Source organism: Pseudonaja textilis, chromosome 17 (genome assembly GCF_049901715.1).
Source record: "Pseudonaja textilis isolate UNSWEBS1 chromosome 17, rPseTex1.2, whole genome shotgun sequence".
Taxonomy (NCBI): Eukaryota; Metazoa; Chordata; class Lepidosauria; order Squamata; family Elapidae; genus Pseudonaja; species Pseudonaja textilis.
Genome location: NC_142006.1, coordinates 6918131 through 6938642, shown reverse-complemented (window position 1 = coordinate 6938642; position 20512 = coordinate 6918131). Strand labels below are relative to the sequence as shown.

The 20512-nt window shown below is 42.6% G+C and overlaps 2 protein-coding genes across 2 annotated transcripts in view; both read right to left on the bottom strand.

Annotated features, from left to right (window-relative positions):
* Positions 1-6012, bottom strand: part of ASS1 (argininosuccinate synthase 1) — a 38580-nt gene extending 32568 nt beyond the window's left edge. The window contains exons 1-4 of the mRNA XM_026712440.2: positions 5682-6012; positions 3135-3247; positions 1972-2040; positions 1529-1717 (exon numbers count right to left, since the gene is read on the bottom strand). Of these exons, the coding sequence (XP_026568225.2) occupies positions 1529-1717; positions 1972-2040; positions 3135-3247; positions 5682-5856 (546 nt within the window). The 5' untranslated portion in view covers positions 5857-6012. The remainder of the gene's footprint in view (positions 1-1528; positions 1718-1971; positions 2041-3134; positions 3248-5681) is intronic.
* Positions 6013-6756: 744 nt separating this feature from the next.
* Positions 6757-20512, bottom strand: part of NCS1 (neuronal calcium sensor 1) — a 19634-nt gene continuing 5878 nt past the window's right edge. The window contains exons 3-9 of the mRNA XM_026712176.2: positions 12179-12203; positions 11720-11858; positions 11028-11106; positions 10676-10764; positions 9689-9766; positions 8616-8733; positions 6757-7751 (exon numbers count right to left, since the gene is read on the bottom strand). Of these exons, the coding sequence (XP_026567961.1) occupies positions 8635-8733; positions 9689-9766; positions 10676-10764; positions 11028-11106; positions 11720-11858; positions 12179-12203 (509 nt within the window). The 3' untranslated portion in view covers positions 6757-7751; positions 8616-8634. The remainder of the gene's footprint in view (positions 7752-8615; positions 8734-9688; positions 9767-10675; positions 10765-11027; positions 11107-11719; positions 11859-12178; positions 12204-20512) is intronic.

Sequence of the window (20512 nt, the reverse complement as noted above, 5' to 3'; positions counted from 1 at the left end):
AGTGGAGTTGAATTCACTCAGCGTGGCCTTGGCTTAAACGTTCTGAAATATGTCTTTCGCTTCTAGGAAATATTGAGAAGTATTGAACTACAGCTGATGTCAGCTAGGGTCAATTTTTGGCTGAAGACTAGACTGTACCTTAAACGTTTAACATTAATTAAGCACATGCTGATGACCGAAATCACTTAATATATGTGTGTGCATGTTGTGTGGGTGTGCATGCAACTGTATAGGAGCAAAATCAGCCCTCCCGTCGCCTCTTTTCGTTTTAGAAAGCCTGATTCTGCAATCTTTCTCTGCCCGCCCCTTCTGGGCTATAAAGAAGCAAAAATTTTAAAAATTTTGAAAGATGCAGCAGAGGGCAGGAATCTTGATAAAAGTAAGTCTTTGCTGCCCTCTTGTGGTGCAATGTGTGCCATACATTTCTACAAGCCTGTGTAAATGTACTGTTTTTCTAACAGCAGGAGTAACTATTGTAATGGCCAGGTTTTGTTTTTAATTAAAATTTTAGAATCAGATTTAAAAAAAAAATCAAAGGAAAAATAATACTAAAAAGGAAAATAGAAGAAGAAATAAAATATAGAATTATAGTAAGAAGCCTTAAAAAACTAAACTTGTAAATATACAAAGAATAATAATTATAGAAAAAGTCATTAATCAATATTAGATAAAAGTAAATACAATGTGTTAAGATATGTAAGTTGAAAACATGTATAATGTCAAAAGCGCTGTTGAAAACATGATATTTTATGTTGTAGTAATGGAAAATTAATACAAATATGATTTAAAAAAAATAAAAAAATAAAATATAGAATTATGACTTCTGCCTGTTGCTCCATTGTGTAAGGCATCAAGAGAACTTAAATATTCGTTGCCAATCAGGAATTTGTGATACTCAAAGCAATCCAACCCTCTGCAATTAAGCTTGTCAGCTACTTTAGGAAAATCCTACCTACTAAACTCACTTTAGCTAATTTTTAACAAGCGCTGTCCAGAATTATTTAGAATTACTCAGAGGGACAAAATCCAACAAGGCCTTATCCCAAGACCTTGGCTAAGTTTACTCAAGTTGGAAACTCAAATTTGTGTTGCATGCAAATTTTGGTTCTATCTTCCTATAAACAGAGATAGACCTTCTTCCCTCGGTCCAGATTCCAGCATGGTTTTGTCATGAATATCATCAAAGTAAAATCCACGGAGAAGATTAACAGAGGAACAATTGAAAACATCACCAATAAAGGAGAATATTTTGTAGCTCAGGGTTGAAATGAGGAGTCCTTGGTGCCCTCTGAGCTTCATGGTTTTCTTGCAGATGTTTCATTACCCAACTAGGTAACATCATCAGTGCTCAACCTCGTATTCATTCTCCTTCTTCTATTTCTCCTCCTCTTCCTCCTTACACCCCACTCCCTTCTAGCACTGATGAAGTTCCCTAGTTTGGGCCATGAAACGTCTGCAAGAAAACAACCAAGTTCAGCGACCGTCATGGATCCCACCCTCATTAAACCAGCATCTCGGCTCATCCCACCTTGCCTGTAGCTCCATGAGAAACGAATTCGGCCTCCTCTCTCAAGGCAATTTCCATCTGCTTCTGGGCGATACACGGCCGAGCCAAGGATGTGCCAAGGAGATACCGGTCCTCGTAGAGAGCCCCAGCTTGGACAGATGGCCAAATAAACTCTTCAACAAATTCTCTGCGGAGGTCTTCAATGTAAACCTGAAATCCAGAATGTGGAACACACACAACAACAGGGTTGGAAAGTGACCTTGGAGGTCATCTAGTCCAACCCCTTGCTCAAGCAGGAGCCCCTGTCCCATTCCAGTCAAAAATGGCTCTCCAATCTCTTCTTAAAAACCTCTCTACAACTCCTGGAAGAAGGACTGATGTTCATGTATATTTTAATGAACCATGATTCTTTCAGCACACCATGATTAAGCCAACCGGGGCTAAGTGTAGCAAGCAAAACTCACTTTCTTGGCACCCAGAGAGAGAGCTTTCATTCTCGCCTTTTCAAAGTTTTCATCTTGTCCAATGTTGGCCTGGAAAATATTTAAGGGGAAAAATAATAGAAAATAATTTCTAGAAGGAAATCTGCTTTTTTGTGTGTTTTTCAAAGGAACCAAGGCACCAAATCCTTAATTGTATAAAGGGGTCTCATTATCCCTAATTTGGGGGTTATCTCAGCACACCCTGGAAAAGAGGGTTGCTAAATTCTGGAAGGGCAGAGCCATTTCCCATCTCTGCGGGGTAAAAAGTAAGGGAAGAGACGAAGGGAAGGAGAGGAGAAGAGGAGGAAGGGAAGGGAAGGAGAGAGTGAGAGAACCCAACCCAGATGTCTCCTCTGAAACCATTCCCTGGCTAAGCAGGTGTTCAGGACCTCCAGCTCAGCCGTTTAGACAATATTCCTGCAAGGGAGGAAGTGGCAGTATTTGTCCCTCTGTGGCAATAAAAATAAGTCCAAATAACAAATAAGGGGAAAAAATAAGTCCAAAGGTGTAAAGTTCTCTGCTAAGTAAAGCAGGACTCGTCATAAGACAGCCTGAACCTTGTCTCGATAAATAAAGTGACCTTTTTTTTTTTTTTTTCGGGGGGATGATTCTTCATTCTTGAAATTCCTTTGAAACTTTCTGGCTTGCAACTTCTTTTCATCATGGATATTTATTCTCAGATCCTGGATTTCTGTGTGTATGTTCAATTAAAAGGATCCCAGGTCTTTAAAATGAAATTTATATTTCATTAAAGACTATTTTTGCTTTCCCCAAAACCTTGTAGCCGGATTGGATGTCAAATCCCATCATTGCCAGCCATGCTGCTGGCTAATTAGGTGCCAACCGATCACGTTTGAACCCCGAGAGGCTGAAATGGAGATTCCTGCTTCCAGTTTGTGGCTGACGGGTCTATCGCTTGTGAGGAAAGACTTACACCGGTTGAATTTCTACCTGTGGTCCCTTGCAACTTTCACAATCAAGCCATTGCTGTATCTCTTAAACTTGGCAACTTTAAGATGGGTGGACTTCAACTTCCAGAATGCCCCATCCGGCGTGTTTGGAATGCTGGGAGTTGAAGTCCACCCGTCTTAAAAGTTGCCAAGTTTGAATAACACTGATTTGGAGTCCTTGAAAAATTGTCTTACCAGGTAAGCGATGACATCATAACCTTGTTCTTTCAGCCAAACCAGGATGCAGGACGTATCCAAGCCACCACTGTACGCCAGAATCACAAGGCCTTTGGACTGAGACATTGAGTCTATAATAATCATAATAATTTATTGATTTATTTTGTCAAATGCTTACAGTATAATAGAAATAAGCATACACATAAGTTTAAATACATGACATAGAAACTAATTGGGGACAATAAGACAGGGACGGTAAGACACGATGGTGCGCTTATGCACACCCCTCTTAAGAATGGGGTGAGGTCGATAGAGGTTAGTTTGAGGGTAAAGGAGTGGGGGTTAGAGGATGCAACAACAGAGTCAAGTAGTGAGCTCCAGACATGGACCCCCTCTGTTGCTTGAATCGTACTTCCTGCAATCAAGTTTGGAGCGGTTTACATTTAGTTTGTATCTGTTGTGTGCTCTTGTGTTGTTGTGGTTAAAGCTGAAATAGTCATTAACTGGTAAGACATTGAAACATATGATTTTATGTACTATGCTTAAGTCCAACTGTAGGCAGTGTAGTTCAAGGTTGTCTAAGCCTAGAATCTCACGTCTGGTGGTGTAGGGTATTCTGTTGCGAACAGAGGAGTGTAGTACTCTTCTTGTAAAATACTTCTGGACTCGCTCAATTGTATTGATGTCTGATATACAGTGCGGATTCCAGACAGTGGAGCTGTATTCAAGTGTTGGTCTAGCAAAGGTTGTGTACGCCCTAGTTTGCAAATCAGTATTACCAGAGGAGAAGCTTCGTAAGATCAGACTGACAACTCTTAAAGCCTTTTTTTGCAATGTTGCAGTGAGCTCTGGCGCTTAGCCCATTCGATGTAAGAACTCCAAAGTCTTTATATAATAAAAATAATAATAATAATAATAATAATAATAATAATAATAATAATAATAATAATAATAATAAGCATGGCTCACTTAACACTTTGCTTAGCGATGGGAATTCTGCTTCCAATAGTGGATATGAATCAAGGACAACCATTATCCAGAGAACAATTTATCCAGCTGTAACAGCCCTATCAGAAAGACTGGAGAACTAAATATTGGCACCAACGTAGGCCTTGAGCCCACGGAACTCCCCACCACAAGGTTCAACATGAGCTTCCTTCCCAGCTTCAGGAATGGGCTCCTTCCTTCTAACCCAACTTCCAGAACCTCTCATCCTCGCTGGGGCTGATGGGAGTTGTAATTCATCAACCTGCGCACCCTGTGTATAATTTCCACACCGCCACCCAAGTGCAGTTAATCTGCACATACAGGTTGTGCCCTCCTTATGACAATTGATCCCAAAATGTCAATTGCTAAGCGAAAGAGTTGTTAAGCAAGTTTCCCCCCATTTGAACAGAATAATAAGAGTTGGAAGGGACCTTGGAGGTCTTCTAGTCCAACCCCTTATGCAAGCAGGAGAGGCTATACCCTCCTGGTCAAATGGTTATCCAGGATATTTTTGAAAACCTCCCGTGATGGAGCTCCCACAATTTCTGGAGGCAAGACACCCCAAGGATTGATCGTTCCAAAAGTCAGGAAATTTCTCTTTAGTTCTAAGTTGCTTTTCTCTTTGATTAATTCTATTGCTTCTTGTCCTGCCTTCAGGTGTTTAAACCGATCGATAGAATCGACTGAAGAGATCGATCCTGTTATACAGCCTGACCTAATTCAGGGGTCAAAAAGGTTGTGATATTTTTCCCATGGAGGTTTTTTCAAATGTCCAGCTTGCACAGAGCAAGGCTGGCACCATCCAAAATGAAGATTTGTCCACTGGCTCCTTTAAACAATCCCAGTTTGTACTTTCAGTTCCCCTTGTACAAAAGAGCGAATTTATTTATTTATTCTGGGCAAAGGGCTGTTGTGGCCCCGTTTAAAACTCTCCGCACAGAGAATTTTCGGCTTTCCCTTTTGTTCTACCAGTTTCAATCTCTTTCAAATCACCAAGAGAGTTTTATTCAACTGGTGCCGAAAAGGAGAAAAACAAAGGGAGGGAAAGGGATAAGTAAGGCCATAGGAAATAAAAAAAGAGGAAGAGAAAGAAAAAAAAGATACAAATTGAAACTCCAAGTGGGAAAACTATTACGAAGTGAGGAAGAGCAAAGAAAAAGAAAGGAAAAAGGAGCAAGAAAAGAAAAAAAAAGAGGAAGAAAAACGGAAAAAAGGAACAAATATACAAGGTTGTGGATGCTGCTTTTCTTCATAATTACATTTTAATCTCTTTCTAAAATTACATTGGAATGCTCTTCTTTTTCTAATCTATCTTATCTCCAAAAAAAGATGTATAAAGTTTCTTTTCATCCTTCGTGCATGCATTTATATTTTATTTATAGTGTGGCTTCCTTCTTCTCGTACTCTCTTCTTTCTAATCATCAAACTCCCTAAATCAGACATTCCTTCTTTTTCCCAAATCCTCTTTAAAATTCTTCCGATCTTCTTTAGAAGTTTTTGGGGTTTTTTTTGCAAATCTTCAAAACTTTGTTAAAGGATTCTCCCGCACACACACCCCTTTCTTGCAATGTCACTTACCGTTGTCGCCTGCAAAAATAATAATAATCAGCTGCAGGTTAAAGCCAGGGATCTCCCCACCAAATCTCAGTGCTCCGAGCCTTCCCAGAATATATAACCCTCTCCAAAGGAGGAGCCAGGATGGGCAGAGTCCAACTCCAGCAAGCACCGCTTCTTCTAGTCTTCTAGTCACCATCCTGGCTGGATTTGAGTTATTCAACCCTTGCCAATAGCTTTGGGGCCAAATTAAGCCAGTTGAACCACCGCCAAGGGGGGGTGGCGGGGGGGGAACCCTCCTGCCCTAGTTATCGTTTTAACTCTTGCACCATCGGGCACAGCAGCCAGGTGAGGAGAATTTGGCAGGCCTCTTGACGGGTCTACAACTTGTGGCCTGTCAGGAAGAGATAAAGGTCTCATTGCAACAGACAGGTCACCTGCATGAGGTGAAAAGGTCTGAGCACACTGGACGCTCTCTTTTTTTTTTCCAGACCTGTCAGGCCTCATTCCAGGTTTTTTGGCTGGAATTTGGCCCTGTCAGGTCATAACTAGGGTCCCAGCTGGAATACTTGATGCTTCGAGAAAGGATTTTAGCCAAAACCAGAGTTTGGGTTTGGAAGCTGAGTGTACGATGAATGATTGGCTATGGGGATGCAGGACCCAGCTGAGCCACAAGGGGGCAGCATGTGCTTGATGTGAAGCTCCTTTTGCTATCTACTTCCAACAGGGGCATTTGGTTATTGTTAGCAGTTTTGGAGAAATGAATTAAGAGGCTTTTTGTTAGGTTTTTTTTTTTACTTTCACTTTTGTTTTTATACCAAAAAGAGAGAGAAGACACCTTAATGTCCACCTTGCTTAACAATGGGATATTCCAGTCCAAATCGTAAATCGAGAACTCGGTTTAATAATCACTGTGTTGTATTTATTTCCATAGGGAAAAATTTTATTTCTAAAAAAAATTAGAAACGCCTCCGAAAAGCCTTGTCTATTGAAAAGGTCCGAGTTCTCTTTTGCAAGAGTTTCCCGCGTGTTCAAAAAAAGAAAAGAAATAAGAAATAAATGTTCCTTTTTATTATTTTTTTTCTCCTTTTTTTCTTTTAATGTGCAGGCATGGAAGTTTGTGAGATTGGAGCATTGAAGCTCTTGAAAAGCAAGGCGAGGATGCAAGGACCTCCCACCCACCCGCCTCCCACTCCCAAAGTGAAGCATCACAGAACAGGTGTGATGGACAAAACAAAGACGACAACGACAGCAACAAAAAAGACAAAGACATTTTAAAAAAACAGGGGAGGGGGCGGAATTCACCCCCCTTCGACTTCAGCCAGGCTGCCGTGTATGTGTGTGTGCGTGATTCCAGGTTCAATTTCTCCACTCCATTTTCAGCGTTTGATCCTTGGGCCCGACAACCTCATTTAGGAAAGCGGTCCAATAAATAGGCAAAGAGAAACAAACACACACACACACACACACACACACACAAGCAAATCATATCCAAAGGAGCATCGCTCGGAACATAACAAGGGGCTTCGTAGATGCAGACCTGCCCCCCCTCCCGCTACCTCGAGCGATGAAAATTGCAGCAAGTCCAGATGTTATGGAGAAAATGAAGTTTTCAAACCGATTTTGATTCGTTGTGTTTTTTTTTTTTTTGCTGAAGCCCTTGACCCTCCCCCTGTACTTCTTCCCCCCCACCCCTTGCTGCTTTTCCAATCTGATTTAATCAGTCGCCTCTCGAGTCTCTTCCATCCCAACGCCACCCCCCAGGAAGAAATATGAAATCTCAAGTTCATTCCAGACAAAAAGCAAAGGAGGGGAAGGGGAAACATGTGCGAGAACCATCTCCATGCCATCAAGGATTCCCACCCCTGCCCTTCCTTCGTCTGTCTTTCTCTTTTTCCTTAAAAAAGAAAAGAAATGGTAATCAAAGCAGTTGCTCGGCTGATGGGGACGATTCCAAGCAGAAAAGGGTTTTGAGGCTGAGGTCGGACTTGGAAGGCGCCCCTTGCTCACGAGTAACGGAAGAGTAACTGTCGGATGAGGGTCTTTTTGGAGTAGGCAGCTGGATGTCACTGGAAGGAGGGCTTCTCGGTGCGTCTGGAAAAGAGAAGAGGAAAGGAAGGAAAGGCAGATGAAAAGCCTGAAGCTTCTTTGATTTGATGGATGTTACCATTTTATATATTTATAGAATTCATGTCCTGGCTTTAGGATCATTTTAGAAGTGTGTTTCTACGATTTGGTCTTTTACTCACCTGGTTTGAGATGGCAGCCATAAAAATTGAATAAACGAATGAACAAATGAGGGAGGGAGGGAAGGATGGCTGTATAAAAGGAAGGAAGGAAGGAAGGAAGGAAGGAAGGAAGGAAGGAAGGAAGGAAGGAAGGAAGGAAGGAAGGAAGGAAGGAAGGAAGGAAGGAAGGAAGGAAGGAAGGAAGGAAGGAAGGAATCAGATAATATGCTATGGGAAGGAAGGGAGGGAGGGAGCGAGCGGAAGAAGGATGAATGGAAGGAAGGAAGGAGACTGGGAAGGAGGGAAGGAAATATAAAATGAATGAATGAGGGAGGGAGGGAAAGAAGGCTGTATGGAAGGAAGGAAGGAATCAGATAATAGGCTATGGAAGGGAGGGAGGGAGGAAAAAAGGAAGGGAGGGAGGGAAGGGAAGGAGGATGGAAGGAAGGAAGGAGAATGGGAGGGAGGGAAAGAGGGAAATATTGAATGAATGAATGAATGAATGAATGAATGAATGAATGAATGATGCAACCTAAGTTAGAATCAAATTTGGAAGGGAGCATTGAGTCCGTCCCTGCCAGGCGCAACCAATTATTTATTCCCCTTCTCGTTTCAATACATGCAGCATTTGCTGGGTTTTCCCCTCCTCCTGTTCTTATCTTGTTACACTGCAATGTATTGCAAAATCCAGGATATTTTCGTCTCCCGTGCTGGAGACTTGGATGCTCACCAAAGCCTAGATTGTGGGACTATACCAGCCCGTCGTAGAGAGAAAGTGCCTGGACGATGGAGGGGTCGGCTTTAGAGCCTTCCTGGAACTCCTGCAAGGTTAATTTCCCGTCAGCGTTCTGGAAGAAAAGGAGACTCAGGGGTTAGGGGAGGCAGGTTGCCTTCACAAGCTGCTGAATTAGTGAGGTAACCCACTGATCAGGTGATGAGACCAATGAACAAGGACTGAAAAGAAGAGTCAACCCACAAGATTAAATCACTTGTGTGTGTTAATATTGTTATATTTATTTATTTCTCTCTGTCTCTCCACCCACTCATCTATCTGTCTGTGTCTCTAGCTAGCTAGTTGTTTCTTTCTCTTTCTCTCTCAATCTAATATATGTGTGTGTGTGTGTGTTTCTATCATCTATCTATCTATCATCTATATCATCTATCTATAATCTATATCTATCACCTATATCTATCTATCATCTATATCATCCATCATCTATCTATATCATATCTATATCATCTATCTATCATCTATCTATCATTTATATCATCTATCTATCATCTATATCTATCACCTATGTCATCTATCTATCCATTCATCCATCCATCCATTCCATCAATCATCCATCCATCCATCCATCATCTATCCTATCCTCTTCTGTCTCTGTCTGTCTGTCTGTCTGTCTGTTGTGTCTCCTGCCTACCTACCTAACCTACCTACCTACCCTATCTGTGCATATAAACAGACAGATATATTTGGTCAACTCAAGGCAGCAAATATATTTAATATACATCTGCATCCTACTTTCTAAACCCCAACAACCCTGTGAGGTAGGTTAGGCGGAGAATGAGTGACTGGCTCAACATCACCCAGCCAGATTTCCTGCCAAATGGAAGGACTAGAACTCAAAGCCACCTGCTTTCTGGGTTCAGCACCTGAGGTTTTTCAACCTTGGAAACTTCTAGCTCGGGTGGCCTTCAACTCTCCCTCTTAGGAATAGGGCTTCGTATGAAGCAAAATGGGGACTCCCCTTGGTCTCCTTCTGCCGATAGCCAAATTAAGATGGGAGGAAAAAGACTCACTTTGTCCATCATGGCAAAAATCCTGTCCACTCTCTTCTCTGGGGTGTTTTCCTCTTCTGGTAGCTCCACCGTGTTACCCTGGTCAAAGAAAGTGAAGATGGCACAGCCCTGGAGACACCCAACCCGCTTCCATGCTGTCCTACAGACTCTGGTGGACTCAATAAAACCTATGAAGATGCTAGAGAACCTACCCAACACAAACCAGGTTGGGGGTGCGCTTGGTATGGTAAGTCTTAAAAGTTGCTACGTTTGGAGACCTCTCTGTGTTAGGCCAAGACCCCCGGTCATCTGAAGGCAAGAGAGAACCCTGCCACTTCCTGCAACTGGGTCTCGTTACAGAGGTAACTAACTGTGGTCCTATACTGTCATGCCCTTGTTGGAGTCTGATTCTGAGCGGGGGATTGAACAGCTGACAGGGAGTGGGAGTGTGGCTCCATTGGTTGTGGAAGATACAGGGGAAGGGCACAGTCTGGCTGGGCATTCAGAGGAAGACCCAGGCCCACCCCCTCTTCATCCTAGGGCATGCAGGGAGGAACAGAGAAGGGAGCAACATGGCTTCCGGGAGAGGAAAAAGCCCTGATCCCTTTCATTGGTTGCAGCTGGGAGAACAGGATATAAGTGGGGCATTTGCACACAGCTCCTTGCTAGAAGCAAAGCGTGGATTATCTTGGTTGAGCCTTATCTGGGTTTTGGCGTCCTCCCAACTGTGGGTGCTTTATTATTTTTTGGAAGTCTGCAATTTATCATCCTGGCCTGTCGTGTTAATTACTTCAGCGTGGTTTGTGTCGAGCTTTTTTTTATTTCTAATTATCTTTACTTTGGGTTCAGATTGCATTTCTTCCCTTCGCGGACTGTTTTTGGAAGAGCTTGTTCTCCAGCCGAGGATAATTGGACATTGGGGTCCAAGTTGGAGGCACGAAAGGGAATTTATCTACTTTTGTGACTTTGCTATTTCTTGCCACGCCTCAGGTCATCACATATACTCACCACCATCTGGTAAATAGCATCTACAATGTCCAGCATCTCATTTCTTGTGATGTAGCCGTCATTATCCAGGTCATACAGTTTAAAGGCCCCTGAAACGCAGAGGGGAAAAGAGAAAGCGATCAGCAAGGAAAGAGATAAGCCTTCAAGAATGGAGACTTGTCAGAAAAGGCCCGGCCAAAAATCTCTCCCACAATTTATCAGCTATGCAGAATATAGTATAACAGAGTTGGAAAGGACCTTGGAGGTCTTCTAGTCCAGCCCTTGGCTCAAGCAGGAGACACTATATCATTCTGGACAAACTCTGGTTGTCCGATCAGGATACAAATAAATAAATTAACACCAGCTTGCTTACACCGCAGTTTTTCATCCAGAGTCCCTCGGGAAGTGACTGAAAGGGCCTGGATAAATTCGGAAAACTCAATTCTTCCATCCTGAGAAGAGAAAAGAAAAAGGCCGACGTTGAGATCCCACTTGGGGAAAAGCTGTTTAAAGTGCAATTACAAGTGGTCCTCTATGTATGACCAGTTGTTTAGAGAATGTTGGGGGTTACAATGGCACAAAAATGAGGAACTCGGATCTCGCAGTTAGGACCAACACAGTAACTCAGTCCTTGTGGTTATGACCAACACAGAGTCCTCACAGTTCTGTGGTTGTAATTTAGACACTTGCCATGTGGGACCTTTCCCAGCCAGCTTGCAACAAACAAAGTCAATGGGGTCGTTCATTTAATGACCGTGTGATTCACTTAACGATTTCATGGCAAAAATGTTGGAGAATTGGGCATAACGCCTGCCTCGCTTAATATTCCCTTTTCCTCGGTCCTATTTCTGTGAAAATATTGCTCGAGGGAAATATATTTTGGCCACAAAGAAATTAAGATTTATAGGAAGGAAGGAAGGAAGGAAGGAAGGAAGGAAGGAAGGAAGGAAGGAAGGAAGGAAGGAAGGAAGGAAGGAAAGAAGGAAGGAGGAATCAGATAATATGTTATGGGAAGGAAGGGAGGGAGAGAGGAAGGAAGGAAGGTGGGAAGGAAAGCAAACTCACTTTGTTTTCATCAAAGACATTAAAAACAAACGTTGCAAACTTGGTTGGGTCACCAAACGGGAAAAATTGCTTGTAGATTTTCTGAAATCCAGCTGCGTCCAACTGTCCACTTGGGCAGTCCTTAATAAAGCCTTTATACCTGCAATCAGAAAGATAAATGGGTACACTTGATTCTTTTTTTTTTTGTATTACCCTAAGACTCCAAGAAAACCAGCAGCACCATTTTTAATCCCAGTTCGGCTTTTCTGTGACTTTTAGACAGTGTTTCTCCACCTAGATTAGTCTGAAGGTGTGTGGATTTCAAGCTTTCGAAGTCTGCTTGCAATTGGACTGCTGTAGCTTTTCACAGGGAGTCCCATTTCCAGAAGGAACTATGGGCATTGTGGTTCCAACCCACTGGTTTGTATAAGTACAAATGTTCAATAATTCTTAGCATCTGAAATAACACTGAACACTCACCATTGCTGGACTTCTTTCTCTGTGACTGAAAAAGAGAGAGAGAGAGAGAGAGGAAAAAAAAAGAAGTATTTATGGACAACTTGGTACATTCATGCACTTCAGTTGAGTTTTCCAAAGCCTTAAACTCTTCTCTTATTCACATATTTCATCAGAAACATAATTGCTCTCCCTTGGAGCCCTTGTTCACTCCATCAATTAGCAAAGATCGTTTGCGAACAGCAAAATATTTCCATCTTCGGTGCTATCAATTCCTAATAAATGTACAGCGGGAATATTAAATATTTCTGAGCACAAAGGATATAAATTGGGACTCTAGCCGTACAAGGCTTTGGGGGCGGGGGGTTGGCAGGGCAGGAGTAAGAATTTCAGGCTTGAAAGCACGGCAAAACTCAACACAGTTGGGAAGACAGCAGGAACACAGATAAGCCACGGCGACACAAGATAAGTAACATTTGCTCCCAACAGCCTGCTGCACGCAGCTTGCCTTTTTTATACACTGTGTTCCCAGTTGCAGCTAATGAAGGGAATCAGGGCCCTTTCCTCCCCCGTAAGCCATGCAACCCACGTTGCTCTCTTCTCTGTTTCCTCCCTGCGTGCCCTAGGATGAAGAGGGGTGGGCCTGGGTCTTCCTCTGAACTCCTTCTCCCTTGTTCTACCTCTTCCCTGCTCTGCCCAGCCGGACTTTGCCCTTCCCCAGTTTCCTCCACAGTCAACGGAGCCACACTCCCACTCCCTGTCAGCTGTTCGGCTTCCTCCTCAGATTCAGACTCCGACAGGGGCATGACAATTCATTCATTCATTCATTCATTCATTCATTCATTCATTCATTCAAAGTTACAACAGGACAGAAAAATGTAACTTAGCACCATTTTTGCATGACTGTTGCAGCATCCTCATGGTCACGCAATTAAAATTCAGATGCTTGGCAACCGGCTCATATTTATGATGGTTGCAGGATCCCAGGGTTATGCCCTTGGCGTCCTTCCGACAAGCCACATCAACGGGAAATCCAGATTCGCTGAACAACCCGTGTGACTAACTTCACCACTGCGCTGGTTCACTTAACAACTCTGGCGAGAAAGGTTGAAAGAAAATGGAGAAGGTTCACTTAACAACTGTCCGGGTTAGCAATGGAAAGTTTGGGCTCCACGGTGGTTGTAATTCAAGGACTGTGAATGGCGTCACCCTACAGAGGTTCCCGCTATCGGAAGCCAACATCAGGGTGTTCCAGACGTCTGAATTGATCTGGGGTGATTTTGCAAATGGGCACAGCTCTTTTGAGAACAGAAATTGAATTAAGGAATCGATCGCAAGATTCGCTGGAAAAAAGAAAATGGATGTATTTTCTTTCCATTAAACAAAAAAAAAAAAGAAGAAAAGAAAATACAGAAAGAGACTCTACAGTGTTCTGGTTCTGTTTTAGAGGCGTCACAGTATTTTCAATGCTTTCCCTGCTTGCAGTCTTATTCGAAGCCAACTTCGGCCAGAGGTGGCTAGCGCGAACTAACTATGTTAGTTCTTTTTTTTTTTAATCGAATGTCAGCTTTGAAAAAAATGAGCCAACTTAGTATTTTGGGGACAGAGAGGTATGGATTGGGAAGGGCTGCAGAAAGTCCTCGCGTTTATTCCATTTTATAAGCTTTTAATATTTTTTTTTGCTGCTGCAGCGAAGCAAATCACTTCCGTTGTTAAGTGAACCGCATGGTCATGAAGCAAATCTGGCTTCGCCCCATTGCCTTTTGCTTGGAAGCCAGCTGAGAAATTCGCAAAGGGGGGACCGCTTGAATCCAAGCCCCTAAACAAATTGTTGTAAGTCGAAGACTATCTGGATTGGAAAAAAAAAAGATATAGCATGCCGTAGCTTGGACTGCGCACCTTGTGAACTTAGCCCGGTCTCAACCTTCACTGTTTCGCTTCAGTTGAAATATGTTCATCGGGATTTGGAAACTTTAAATAAGTTTATCAAAGTGGGACTTTGTGCTTGGGGGGGAAAAAAATCTGGCTCTGTCTCCCGCAGCTGAGGCAGCAACCCAAAAATACGGCAACGGCCGGCCTGCCAAGATTTTGCTGCAAAGCTGGAAAAGGAACAAGCTAATTATCGATGCACGACTTTTGCAAGATGCCAAATTTGCATGCTTTTTTTGAATTTCAAAAAAAGTGACACACTAAATACCTATTTTCTCTCTGTGTCTGTCTCTCCCCATCTTTCTCTGTCTCTCTCTCTCTGTCTGTCTCTCTCTGTGTGTCTGTTTCTATCTGTCTCTCTCTCTCTGTGTGTGTCTGTTTCTATCTGTCTCTCTCTATCTCTCTGTGTGTGTGTCTCTCTCTCTCCCTCTCTCTCTCTGTGTCTCTCTGTGTTTCTCTCTCTTCATGTTTCTCTGTGTGTCTCTCTCTCTGTGTCTGTCTGTCTGTTTCTCTCCCCCCTCTTTGTTTCTCTGTCTGTGTGTGTGTGTCTCTCTCTCTTTGTCTTCTCTTTCTCTCTCTGTCTCTGTCTCTCTCTGTCTCTCTCCCTCCCTCCTTCTCTCCTCTCTCTCCCTCCTTCTTTCCTCTCTGGTCTAAATCAAAGAAAAATATTTTAAGCTTTCCAGTCAAACATTACCAGCCTGGGAACTAAATATTTAGCCTGTGATCCACTCTGGCACAAAAAACCTCTGGGGCAATTGCATAGGTGTCTTTCTCAAAAAAAAAAATCAAAGCAGACTTGCAATCAAATAAGGCCAGTTGCAAATTTATAATTCAGAAGGCTAATATGAACACAGCAGCCCTGTCCTTTCCAGATGCATTTTCAAATATATTCAGGTTTCCCCTTGGCTCTGCTGTAATGGTTTAATGGTTTAAAACTTCCCACTGTTCCAGTTAAACATTAAAAAGGGCCAACGGTGAGAAACAAGAAATGAGTCACCCATTCCAGCTTCAGATTTTAACTCCTATGAAGTCCTGGATGATTCCTCAGAGAGAACCAAAAAAATTCTACATACAGGTAGTCCTTGACTTATGGTGATAATTGGGACCAACTTATATTCTGCCATGGTATCTTGAACACCAACAAACATCCACATTTGCCTGAGATCCTCAGGATTAGATACTGTTGATGGACAAAGTGCCAAATCCAGCCTAAACTTCAGGTTGTGTGATGAACCATAATAATAGTAATGTATTATCTGAGCATTTCAACACCATTGGCATTGACAACAGCACTCTCAGTCAATTGCAACTGGCAGCTTGACTCAGAACAGCTGACATCCTGCAAAGATACCTTTAAACACCAACAAACCACAACATCTGCCTATCCCAGGTCCTTGGAAGGACTCAATAGGTGGACAAAGAACGCCGAATCCAGTCTGAACATCTGGCTTTAAAACTTGCATACTGCCCTACTCTCAACAGTCCTGACTCACATCAATCAAATAAATGTTACTTTGGGAGCAGCTGAGGAGAAAGTGAAATGACATAACACAATAGTAGCAATCTCCTCCATCTCATTTCCAGTAGTAAAATCCACTCCAAAGCAAAGGAAAACAAAAAGATTGCTGTGTGGAGGTGCTGCCATCAACAGCCAAAATGCAATTTAATCAGTTGTCAGTAAAAATAAAATAAAATTGTTCCCCTTCCGTCTGATGAACTGGAGGAATCAAATGGTTTTAAATTGAGAATAATTCAGCTGCTGGAATTCTTATATCCCTCTCACGTCCATCTCGGTAAATCTAGTTAAAGGAAGACTCCAAGGGTCTCATTTCATATAATTAATTTTGCCAACATGCCTAATGAGATGTCCGGGAGCACCTTGAGGCTGCAATCAAAAATGAAAAGCTGCTTTTGCAAGAGGGAACAAAAATGTCTTTTGAGGATTCGCAAGACAGATTTCAAAAGTCCAATTTTCTGATATACTGAACGTGCACCAAACCACAAGAAGGGTAGTTAGCTTCCGTGTGGTTGACTTTTTGCCAGTGAATGTGTACCTGGAAACCAGCCAATTTGTTTAGCTTATGATTTTTGTGTATCAAGAGATTCCCCCAAAATAGTTTCATTAAGAATCAGCTTATTGCTTTAAATTAACGTTAGCGTGTCCAGCTAATTAACCGAAGGTATATAGGTATCCAGCAGTATTAAATGCATATAACTTGCTGAGTAAACAGAGAATAAGTTTGTGTGACTGTGCTCAGCTGACAAGGTTTTTGTCTGGCAAAAACGTGCATGTCTCAGGGATAAGGAACTTAGATTGAAAGTTTCCAGCTCTCTCACCCCAATCCATCCTTTACAGTGGCCAATTCTCTTGCAAACGGCTCTCCAGGTGAAGAGCTAATTGCAATTAAGGTGTCTTCAGAGGCAATTAAATATTTAATGGAAGCAGTTCGTGGTGGCTTTCAGAGAACGGAATTGACAGAAGAGAATCCGCCCAAATCAACAGAAGACGTGCAAAAGGTAACAAAATCGGCCGTCTCTGATTGGGGTGGAGGAACTTCCAAAATGGTGGAGTCCCAATTAGGATAATCAAGAGTTAACAGGTACCGAAAGTCGTTGATCTACAGAGTTATGGGTTGTCCACCCAACGAATTCAATCCCTCGATTTAAAGGCTCGATAACTTTCTGATCTCTGGTGGAAAAATGACCTAGGAAGGTCCCTTCTACAAGTCACACGTGGCATTCACCGTCTTCCACTAAAGATCTCCAGATGTCCCCCAAAAAAACCTCTTTCCCAGCTATACCCCACGGTGGTTTAAACCTTGGATTTTTTTTGTGCCAGAAAGTTTCATGATCAATATTTTTCTCCACCCAAACTCAATTCTGGTGCACAAGAAACTCATTTCCAGGTTGGACAGGCCAAGAAGAGGAAGGCGATGAAGCTACTCAAATAACATAAAATGAGTTAGGCCAACTTTAAAGTCTAGCTGTACATAAGGGACAATTCCTTTGCAGAACACACTTCACTTAGCTATGGAAAGATGGGCTAACCCAACACACTGGATTCCCACAAGATGCCAACCGCTATCTGAGCCTTGCCTGCTAGGTGAATGAACCAGTTAACAGATTCAGGTAAGGCTGTTGTGTGAACACACCCAGAGGTGACGCCAAATCAATCCACAGCTAGCAAAGTGTTATTAGCACAGCAAAGGGAAGGTTTTTTTTTAGAAAATAGCAAACCACCGTTTATGGATTGAGCGAGTTCACAGTTATAACCATCATTTTGGCATAATTCTGAACCTCTGAATTATGCAGCTGCTTTGGCAAATGGAACATTGTCCTAGATGTTATAAAAATAGCAAGGAGATTGAATAAAAGCTATAATTGATGGCTAATATCTTGCAGGAAATAAACTTGGAGTGGTCACAAGAAAATCTCTCTCTCTCTTTCCTGGTCTGTCAAATTGTCTGTTCCCTGGGCTAGACGGATTCGCTGATGGGGAAGGGGGCTACTCTGCCCCCTTTATACCAATTCTGGGGGTACTTTTGTGTTGTTGTTTAGATGAAATTCAAGAGGCAAATGTTGCCATTCAAAACACCAACCCCAGATGGGAAAAAAATCAGCTGATAAGACTTATTTTGGAGGGCTGGTGAAATAGTCAATGCTTACTTACATTTCTGCGTGGCTTCCAGTATTGATTTGCCCCAAAACACAGGTAGACCTCAACTTACAAGCATTCATTTAGCAGGAACGCTCGACGTTACAACGGCACTGAAATAGTGAATTACGACTGATTTTTTTTACGTTTATGACCCTTGCCGCCTTTCTGTGTTCACGTGATCAAAGTTTGGGTGCTTGGCAACTGGCATGTACTTATGCCTGTTGCATTGTCCTGCGGTCACGTGATCTTTGCAACCTTCCCAGCCGGCTTCCGACAAAGTAACGTCAATCGGTTTGCTTAACGGCCGCATGATTTGCTTAACATCGATGGGCGGGGTGTGGGGGGAGGAAGCTTGCAAAATGGTGCAAAGCTCTCTTAACAACCGCTTTGGGCTGAACTGCGGTCGTACGTCAAGGACTCCTTCCAATTTGCTTGCTCCCATCTCAGCAGATGGTCTTTGGGAGAAGTTTCTGCCGGTTGGTTGGCGCTGATGAACCTCGAGGAATTGAACGACAGCCTGTTTTCTCACCTTCCCTACTGGGCCCTTTTCGCCAACAAATCGTATTTACAATCTTTTCGTATCATGTTTTTTTTTTCTTTTCTTGACGATTCCAAGGGAAACAGCCAGCCAGCCCACACGAGTTCGCAGTGGCGCGTAGCCAGGTTGAGACACCAAAACTGAACAGCTTTTCTGGGGGCAGAAAGCAGAGCTCTTTTTTTCCCCATTCTTTGCTCGTTTTTTTGTGGGTTTTTTGGGTAAGGTGGGAGGGCAAAATAAAGCAACTGTTGAAAAGAAGAGGAGTTTCGGGGGTTTCAGAATTTCAAGAATTTGCAGGGCAAAAAAAAGTCAAAGCTAACCTTGCTAAGCAACCTTTGGTAGGTAGCCCTTGACTTGCAACCATGCACTGAGAGTGAACTTCGTTTCGAAGTTAAGACGACGTTTTTTTAAAAAGTTACATAGGATTGGTCCTCGCACTTATGACCAAGTGAAGGCAAGTGGATTTTTATTGTTGTTGTTTTTCCTAAGCTTTTATTCCTTTGGCTGTGTTGAGATGGGTTGAAAAATGGAATTTGGTGCTGCCTTTTGTGTGTATGTGTGTGTAGTCAATGAAGAAGCCAGATTCACTTAACAACCGTGTCGCTCACTTAATAATAAGGTCCTAAAACTGGGAGAAGCTCACTTGTCTTTTGTTAGCAAAAGACGTTTTGAGGCTCGGTTGTGACTGTAAGTCCAGCAATCTGTGTGATCATTAAGACAATTTGCTTCTCGCAGCCACAAATCACACTTCCCTTCCTTGGCCCTACAGCAATGATCATCTTTATCGATAAAGGTGAATATCTTGTAGGTCAAGGTTGAAATAAGGGGCTCTCTGAGCTTGGCTGTTTTCTTACAGACATCTCATGACCGAACTAAGTAACATCATCAGTGCTAAGAGGAAATAGTGTGTGGAATATAGGAGAAGAAGGGAGGGAGGGGAGGAGGAGGAGGAGGAGGAGGAGGAGGAGGAGGAGGAGGAGGAGGAGGAGGAGGAAACATCATCAATGGTGGAAATGAGGTTTGCTCTCTCTCTCCCTTCTAGCACTGATGATGGTACCTAGTGGGGTAATAAAACGTCTCAAGAAAACAACCAAGCTCAGACAGGAGCAAGGACTCCTCTAATCAGTATTCTATAATTCAAAAGTTTGGCTCCAGTTCCTATAATTCTCATTTATAAAAAAATCTTTAAGCCACAAATCAATTTCCTGCCCCAGATTTGACAGATCTAATATCAGCTGGTGAGCAGCTAGACTGGCCAGGTAGTAACCCAAATTAGTGGGCCAAAGCAAAAGTTTTAAAATAACTCACTAGCAGGATGGATGACCTCAAGTGTGTGTGTGTGTGTGTGTGTGTGTGTGTGTGTTTTTAAAGCTTTTTTTAAAATAGTTACGTTAGCAACGCAATTGGCTTGGGTGAATTTGAGTCTCTTCTCACTTCTCATTTCTGGAAGGACATCACGCACTGTCTCTTCCAGTTTGTTGTGTTTTGGGGTGTTTTTTTTTGCAAATATGTCAAATTCAGCTTGCCAAATTAAAAATTCTTTTTATTTAACAGTCCCCGTTAAAAATGTTTGAGGCTCATTACTCACAATTCTCACCATCGCAAACCGCTTGTGCGTTATTTTCAAGACCGTGCACATTTCAGATTATTTTGGACTGCGCAGAGATGCAAAGCTACCTCGACCTAGAGCTCTTTAAAGCAGCTACGTCTTTCCCTGAGATTTTAAGAATTCCCTCTCCAACCGCGGTACAAACCTGGGAAGAGACCCAGCAGGCAAATGCTATTTTCACATCACAGCCAAAACCTCTTTACAAAACCTCTTTTTAAAACAGATGGATAAGTTCATTGCAAAATTTGGAAAATAGACCCTTTTGAAGGAAAGCAGTTTCTCTGTTGGTCCATACAAACAGGTAATGCCAAATGGCTCCAGGTAACTCAAGCCAGTGAGCCAAAGAGCAAACCAGACCCAAAGAACACAACTCAGTTCTTATCACAAACTTTTGAGTGACTGATCCCTGTGTGAAGGAGAGAAAAACCCTGCAACCATCCAGAAACTCAGCAATCGAAATGCAAAATTCCAAGTTTTTTCAGTCCAGGGGTACTTTAACGCTGGAAAACCCACAAAGACATGGTGTAGTTTTAGATGCAAACCACTCAGAAGGGGGAGACAAATTTGCTGACCAAAATGGGGGACAACCCCCCTTGCAAAAAAAAAAAATGGGGGAAGGAAAAG